Source organism: Gymnogyps californianus, chromosome 16, assembly GCF_018139145.2.
Source record: "Gymnogyps californianus isolate 813 chromosome 16, ASM1813914v2, whole genome shotgun sequence".
Classification (NCBI taxonomy): domain Eukaryota; kingdom Metazoa; phylum Chordata; class Aves; order Accipitriformes; family Cathartidae; genus Gymnogyps; species Gymnogyps californianus.
Genome location: NC_059486.1, coordinates 12,991,774 through 12,999,302, shown reverse-complemented (window position 1 = coordinate 12,999,302; position 7,529 = coordinate 12,991,774). Strand labels below are relative to the sequence as shown.

Sequence of the window (7,529 nt, the reverse complement as noted above, 5' to 3'; positions counted from 1 at the left end):
TTACTTTCTACGTAAGAGCAGTGGGGACTGCAGTCTGAAGGGGTTCTTCCTTCCCAGCATTTCTCTATGAATGCACTTGTGAAATGGCATGTAGCTCTTATTTTTAAAAATATCTTCGTCTGGCAAAATCATTTGGCTGAGCGTTTTGGTAGGTGGACAGGATAAATAAGGGGTAGTACAGATCATCACAGGCTCTTTTAATAAGAATAAAAACCACCTTTGTATAAACATTTATTTTTTACATGTGGGTAACACCTGGCAGGAATCTAAGAAATACAAAAAGTGTCTGTCTGAAACAGTTTCTAAAAAAAGCAAAATCTGTTCTGAAAGAATATTGTACAACACAATTCTTATGAGATTGCTTATTCTCTACAGTAGGAGTGATGCTTTTTCTTCCAATCATTGACTCCCCTAACGCCTTAGAGGCTCTCATCAGTGCCATTTCTGAACAGGCGTGGTTAAGTTCTCGAGGATGCTCATTTTCCATGTTTAAAAGAGAACCTAAAAAAAAAAAAAACAAACCAACAACAAAAAGGAAACAATAATGTACAACTGGGAAAGAAGGAACGTGCAGCGAGATGGCTGTGTCGATGTGTTTTGCTATTTTGGGGAACTTTCGGGCTGCAGCCTGAGCTTGTGGGTCCTGCATACAGCTGCTTCGTACAATGTAAGCAAACCTCCAGGGACAGCTGGTGTGTTCCCACCGCAAAGGCTTCGTGTGCTAGCAGGGGAGGCAAGTATTGCAGAGTTTTGCTCTGAAATGCTTATTTTTCCTAGAAAAAAGTGACGCCCTGCTTGCCTAGGTGGAGGTTGCCTTCCTGTGGAGTGCTTTTTCCACAGGAAAGGATTTCTCTATCAGGTTTTAATTTTACAGGGAGAGGAGGAGAAAACAATATCCAGCCAATTCATCCCCGGATTCATTAAGTATGAAACATGCCATATTCTCCCATATTCTGCCAAAAAAGATGCAGACAAACTTACAGCCGTTTGATGATTGTCTTCTCTTCGCTGTCCTTGCTGGTGCCAGGGCTGCTGCCACTGGCTGCTTTTTCTGATTCTTCAGTTTGGTCCCTTCTCTGTGAGATGATCCCACTGGGAAAAGAAGAGGCTTTGTTTATTTTTTGTGGTTTTGTGCATAGCGTGGCATTGCATACGTTAAACCCTTCACTGGGACGTGGGTGAATAGGTGCTCCCAGGACAGGGATGGCAGCCGGCCTACTCCTTGTAATGAATTGCTCTTATTTTCCTTAAATACTGCAGTGTAATTTTGCTTAGGCTATGCTTTAATGAGAACACTAGAACAGTAACGAGTGGAATTCTCCTGAGAGGAAGAATGGCAAATGATAATAGGAGTGAAAGGGAAGTCTAATTACGTGTTGGATTTGTACAAAAGTCCAAAGATAACAGCAGGGTGCAGACACAAATGGTGAATTTCTGCACGGGTGGATCTGTGGTACCTTCAGTGCAGCCACGAAGGCTCACGCCACGTGGCTGGGAAGAGACGGGAGATTCCCAGCTTCCCTGCAAGGCAGGCGCCTGTTCCTCTTTCCATCCTATAGAGGAGAAAAGGCAGGCTTTGCCTGAACTGTAGATTTTGTCATCCTACTTCGATGTTGCTACACTCTACAAGGTTGTAACCGCCTACTTTAGGCAAAAGCTTCGGTTTTACCAAAGGATGTTTCCCCTGCTTGGAATCAGGTTAGATTTTACCAGCTTGCATACTACACTATGTTTTCACAGCACGCCAATTTACTGTCCTGAGCTGACCTCATTTATCTTGAGAGCTGAGCGGATCAAAGCTTGTGACTGCAGTAGCTGAAGGCTGAAAGTAGCTGAGCAACACTCGTCTGGACCTTGGAAATAAAGATACAGGAGAGTATCTAGAAATTGGTGTGACATCAGGCATGGAATAATTCTGAGGCAGATTCTCCTCTTTGAGGAATGGGATTATGAGCTGTTTGGTGACACTGCAGATCTCTAATATCTGCATGATAACTTCTACTCAGAAATCATGATTAAAAATGCAATCCCCAAACATCATCAGTAATTCTTTGTGAGGATGTCAGTTACCTTGTGCTACATAGAGCTTATTTCCAATATACACAAGACATTTTAGAACATATATTTATCCTCTTCTCCTGCATGACTGCTCTTTATGGCCGTACAATTATAATTAGGATTTTATGTGACTGTTTAAAGGGAAGATGGTTTTTGGCTTAAGCTGTAACGCTGTACAAGGAGATAACCACACAGAATTACTTGAACTGAAGAGCAGCCTTGACACACTCTCTAGGTGCACAGCACTGTGACTTAAATCACTCAAAAACTGAAAACATTCACACTGTTAATTTTTAACTCGGCCTGTAATAAGCTGTGTAACACAGCTGGGAAATGAAAGCAAGCAGCCATTCCAGTGGCCGCAGAGCAAAGGCAGGCAGCCGAGCTGGGGAAGCGGTGCCTCACTGTGCTGTGAGAAGTCCTGTCGAGCAGTTGGTAAACTGACTTCTTGGATTTAACTTTAACTTCTTGGCTTAACCTGCCTGTTATAGACAAGGCAAAGGGCGGGCTTACCGCATCTAAGAGGTTGTTGCTGAGGTATCTCGACTGAAATCTAACATGCTCAGACATTTTGTGTCTAGGTTGAGAAGTAGTTTCTTGCCCCAAAGGGTTTATAATACAACTTGATGATGAGGGGCAGAGGTTGGGGGAGAGCAGCCTTGGAGGTGAATGAATTTGTAGCACCAAGAGCAAGACCCTTCCTGCATCCCACCCTCTGGCTCACACAGACACTCCCAGGCTGGTCCCTTCTAGAAAGACCAAAATCCTTCTCTGAAAGCACTTGTTTTGCACAGTTCGAGTGCCTTACACAACCCTCTGTTAGCAGCCTTAAAAAAATAAACCCCACAGCTTATATCTTGAATGATGATGAAAGGGCTTAATATTCTGCTTTCTAGATCAATGCCATATACCCACTGTGGGAGCAAAGGACCAGGAGATAAGCTAGCGTCCCGGACGGCAAGCTGGAGGAGGAAGGAAATTTTGACTAAAGCTGAGATGGAAACCCCCGTGCTCTTTGGTATGTAGCGTGGCTTTAGACAAGAACGGTACGTGTGCAACTGCTGTGACTGCATAGATGAATTCATGTGCATGAGAACCCGGCTTGTATGTGGAGTGGGAGTAACCGTACGTAGGTTTACAGCGGTACAATTATGGGAACAGGCTGCGAACTGCACAGAATGAGAGGGAGTTTAGTTTTAAAATTATGTTGCATAGAGACTTCATCATTCCCCCATTTTTCTTTGCTCATTTGTAGGCTCTTGGGAGCACGGATCTCTCTTACACATCTGGACAGTGCCTAGCCCAATCTAGGTGCTCAAACCTGCAATACTCTGATCTGGTAAGCTCCCCAGACAAGAAGTAATTGTTACTAGTTCTTTGCTAACTTCATGATATACCTCTTATAGCACTGCAGCTCCTCTTGCACCACAAGAAGCTGAGCTTTCAGCTGGTTACGCTCTTGCAATACATCTCGCAGCTCCTGTAATGTGAACCGAGGGCGATTTGGATCTGTGAGGTCTATTACCATTTTATCTGGTCCAAGGCTGAGCTGTAAAATAAACGGTGGCGGTCATGACCTTGTAATCTGTCAAAACCAGGGCACTCGTAGAGTCAAAACTCTGAATTTTATAAATATGTAGTAATTCTTAGAACTAGTATGAGTTCATCACAATCTTGATTTTTTCGTATTATTTTTGTATTCCCTTGATGCCTGCATTTCCCAGCCAAGTATAGGGCCCAACTGTGACAGGCTCTGACCACAGCTAAAAGCAAAGTCTCTATCCCAAAGAGTTTGCGATCTAGTTTGCCAATAAGCTGCTTTTACCTGCTTTTCTGATGATGAGAAAGGCTGAGCAATCTGTCTAACATCACACCAAGGCTCTGTGGCAGAGAGAGGTGAGAATTGAATTCTCCTTTCCTCATTTAAGACCTTTGTGGTAATGGCTGTTTTGGCCACAGACATCAGCTTCCCTTGCACAGGGTAACAAAGCTTTAGCGTTTGCATAAACGGCAAGTTGTCTTTATGGGACCTGTGCTGTGTAAGAGCTGTACAACGGTGGATTTGTACTCTGTGAAAATCTGCCCGCGTGCGTCTGAACTCCTCTGCTGGCCCTGCACGTTGCTGAGCTAAAAGCGTGGTTAGTCACTACAGTGAAACAGGAGTGAGGATCCACAGCACTGCGCCTTGCAACAACCCTGAAGATCTCCGCTCTGGAAACGGCTTCAAGGCCTTCTACAAAGGCGAGAAGCGAACTTTCTGAGACTCGCTCTGCTGTGATAAAAGAGACCAGCGATTGCGGCAAAAGTATCCTCCGCCCCATCTGGTGTTAGGGTGGGTTTCACAACCCGCACGTGGCCAAGCGGACAGGCCACGACCTACGTTGGGGAACGGGCCTCCGGCGCGTGTGCCACCTCGCAGCCGCCGACCCCACGGCCAAGCCGCCCCGGCCACGCTGTGCTGCATGGCGGGCGCCCACCACGGCCCCGGCACCCACCTGCTGGGTGCTCCCTTGGGATCCCTCTCTCCGCAGCTCCTCCACCTCCCGCCGCAGGCTGTCCCGCTCCATCCTCAGCTGCTCCTCGGCGAGGCTGCTCTCGCTCACCAGCGCCTCCAGCATCTCCAGCACCCTCACGACCCTGAACTGCAGCCGGGCCAGGGCGGCGGGCACCTGTGGCCCGGCGCTGAGCTGCAGCAGGTCCCGGCCCACCACGGAGGAGATGTCATAGACATCCCCGGCCGTCAGCTGGAAGGGGCTCTTCTCCAGAGCCCTCTCCGGGCCGCCATCCCCCTCCTCCTCCTCCTCTTCCTCCTCCAGCTCCTCTTCCTCCTCCTCCCGGCCCTGCTGCATGCCCGGCGCGGCCCGCCGCTAACTTCCTTCCCCGGGGAAGGCCGGGCCGGGCGGTGCTGCCGGCGGGGCCCGCGGGCGGAGCGACCCCTCCCGCCCCCGGCGGTTTCCATGGAGGAGGCCGCGGCCCGGCGGCGCTTCCCGCCCTGCCCCTTCCCCTGTGGAGACAACACCCGCCCACCCACCCTCCGCCGCCGGTAAGGGGATCGCCGGGGCACAGCGGGGAAGGGCCGGGGTGGCTCCCGGCACCGCGAGCCGAGCCCTCGCTTTGTCCCGGGCTGGGCACCGGCACCGAACCGGGCCGGGCGGGGAAGGAGGTAAACGCATCGGCTGTTCCTCAGCGCCACATTCGCCAGGCGGCGTGGCGAAGCGCCTCAGGCGGCTCCGGGGAGCGGGCCCGGGGCGGCGGGCGGTTGGCGGCGCTCCGCCTGACGGGGAGGGCGGGGGAAAAGGGGTGAAAATGAACACCGGCGGCAGCCGGCTCCCCCCCACCCCGCCGCGGCCTGGCGAATCGGCCTCTGCCGACGGGAAGGGCCGCCTTCCCGCCGCCCCGCGGGAGCTGAGGTGAGCAGCGCGGCGGGCGGCCAGGGCCGTCAGGCGGGGAGAGGCGGTGGGGGTCCCGGCGGCCGCGGAGGGCGGGACCGGGGCCGCGGGGCCCCTCAGGCCGGGCCTGCGGGGGAAGGAAGAGGCCGCGGGGCCCCCTCAGGCGGGGGGACGGGGTAGGGCCGCGGGGCTCCCCTCAGCCGGGGGCGGATCCAGGCTCTCCGGCATGGCTCTGCCCCGGGAGGTGAACTCAAACAACAGCGACATGGCTGGTTTATTTAAGTTTGTCACGCTTTGGGGGATTTTTGGATGAAAAACACTGTACAGCAGTGCTGAAAGTGCTTCTTGCACTACCTGCTCTTCTTCCTAAAATACCTGTTTTTTTCCCACTAGACAATGAATGACTGGGCCCCCATAGCAAAGGAGTATGACCCCCTCAAAGCCGGGAGCATTGATGGCACAGATGAAGAGCCCCACGACCGTGCCATATGGAGGGCTATGTTGGCCCGCTATGTACCCAACAAGGGAGTTACAGGAGATCCTCACCTCACCCTGTTTGTAGCAAGGCTCAATCTTCAGACAACAGAAGAGAAGTTAAAGGAGGTCTTTTCCCGGTATGGAGACATCAGAAAGATCCGTCTGGTTCGAGACTTGGTCACGGGATTTTCCAAGGGTTATGCATTTATTGAGTACAAAGAGGAGCGTGCTCTCTTGAAGGCCCACCGAGACGCCAACAGGCTGGTTATTGATCAACATGAGATCTTTGTAGACTTTGAACTGGAAAGAACTCTCAAAGGATGGATTCCGCGGAGGCTTGGAGGTGGTTTTGGAGGCAAAAAAGAATCTGGGCAGCTACGGTTCGGAGGACGGGACAGACCTTTCCGAAAGCCCATCAATTTGCCAAACATGAAAAATGATTTCTATGGAGAAGGATCAGCAGAGAAAAGAAACTGGTCTCGTGAGGGAACAAGGGACTGGAGAACAAGGGACCGAGACCATGAAAGGAGCAGAGACAAGCGATGGCCAGAAAGAGAGCGGTCCTGGACTTGGGGTGAAAGTGAGCGAGAGAGGGACTCCAAAGAGGAGAGGAGCAGAGGGAGGGAGAGGAAGGACAGAGACAGGAAGGACAGGGACAGAGACCGGAGCAGGGAAAGAGATACCAAGAAACAAAGAGATGACGATAAGCATCGATAGGTGACAGTGCCTTGTCGTTGGGGTATGTTATCTCCTCTTACATCCACGACGTTTCAGTTGCAGATGTTGCCTTCAGCTTGGGGCTGTGAGCAGCATTCCCAGAACAAGCTGTGGTGTTCCTGTCTTGTGCCTGTGACTCTCGCCTGCGACTCTCGCCTGCTAGCAGCTCTCTGTAGTTTGGTTGCTAACGCAGTTAAGATACATGTTGAATTGTTCTTCAGAAAAAATAAAACTTTTGTACTAATATTTTTGCACTGGTGAATGCTGTAAGAAATGCACGACATGTGCAGGCATCCCACTGAAATTGAGTACACACCTCGTTTGATACCCATCTGGTTCCCTGCATTAGGGTCCACGAGAGAGCTCCATATTTAATTACTTATGTGCCAGATGTCCACACTCATTTAGTGAGACAGATGCTCTTTATGAAATAGTCACTTGTTGAAGAAATAGTAATGGAATAGCAACAAACTAAGCTTCTGAAAAATGTGCCCCAAAACCAGAAGCCGATGGGAAGTGACTTTATTTTCTTGAAGGCACTGGGACAGGTGAGATCTTTAGTAATACTGTGTCCTTAACGAGTTCTGCGAGGTTAGAGAGAAGCGTGTAAGAAGAAATCTATTTCTTACATCATGGGAGGATGTAATTCCTTTGTAGTGGAGGAATGCGCACCACAGAGCGGTGAGCAGGTCAGAAAATGCCTGATGTTCCTGATCAATCCATGGACAGTCACTGGAGGACGGTGTCACGGTTAGGGGTGGCTGCAGCTGCACCCGCTCGGTCCTCTCCTCCTCTCTGCGAGTGAAGTCCTGCCTGCACAGGGTTTAAATCCAGTTCTGGAAACTGGGCTTGCTGCTGGTTGTAGCTGAATTGGGGAAAACTGAGGGC

General features: G+C 50.7%; 2 protein-coding genes across 3 annotated transcripts; one reads left to right on the top strand and one right to left on the bottom strand.

Moving 5' to 3' along the window:
- Positions 1-228: 228 nt before the first annotated feature.
- Positions 229-4,907, bottom strand: RILPL2 (Rab interacting lysosomal protein like 2). Its single transcript, XM_050906799.1, has 4 exons — positions 4,554-4,907; positions 3,456-3,607; positions 982-1,092; positions 229-501 (listed from the first exon to the last, which is right to left on the bottom strand). The coding sequence occupies exons 1-4, from the start codon at positions 4,905-4,907 to the stop codon at positions 477-479; spliced, it is 642 nt and encodes a 213-aa protein (XP_050762756.1). The 3' UTR covers positions 229-476.
- A 506-nt stretch (positions 4,908-5,413) lies between these two features.
- SNRNP35 (small nuclear ribonucleoprotein U11/U12 subunit 35) lies at positions 5,414-6,879 on the top strand. Of its 2 annotated transcripts, none has more exons than XM_050906773.1 (2): positions 5,414-5,468; positions 5,841-6,879. In XM_050906773.1, the coding sequence occupies exon 2, from the start codon at positions 5,844-5,846 to the stop codon at positions 6,639-6,641; it is 798 nt and encodes a 265-aa protein (XP_050762730.1). In that variant the 5' UTR covers positions 5,414-5,468; positions 5,841-5,843; the 3' UTR covers positions 6,642-6,879. The 2 variants fall into 2 exon arrangements, with proteins under 2 accessions (XP_050762730.1, XP_050762731.1); XM_050906774.1 differs by lacking the exon at positions 5,414-5,468 and adding an exon at positions 5,597-5,623.
- Positions 6,880-7,529: the final 650 nt, after the last annotated feature.

What these genes read in the sequence shown, in the direction of transcription:
- SNRNP35 (XM_050906773.1), top strand. Translation starts at nt 5,844, where the DNA reads ATGAATGACTGGGCCCCCATAGCAAAGGAGTATGACCCCCTCAAAGCC.
- RILPL2 (XM_050906799.1), bottom strand. Translation starts at nt 4,907, where the DNA reads ATGCAGCAGGGCCGGGAGGAGGAGGAAGAGGAGCTGGAGGAGGAAGAG. An exon ending in CCCAAGGGAGCACCCAGCAG is followed by an intron (nt 3,608 to 4,553) that starts GTGGGTGCCGGG and finishes TTTATTTTACAG; the next exon opens with CTCAGCCTTGGACCAGATAA. An exon ending in GAGCTGCAGTGCTATAAGAG is followed by an intron (nt 1,093 to 3,455) that starts GTATATCATGAA and finishes TTCTTTTCCCAG; the next exon opens with TGGGATCATCTCACAGAGAA.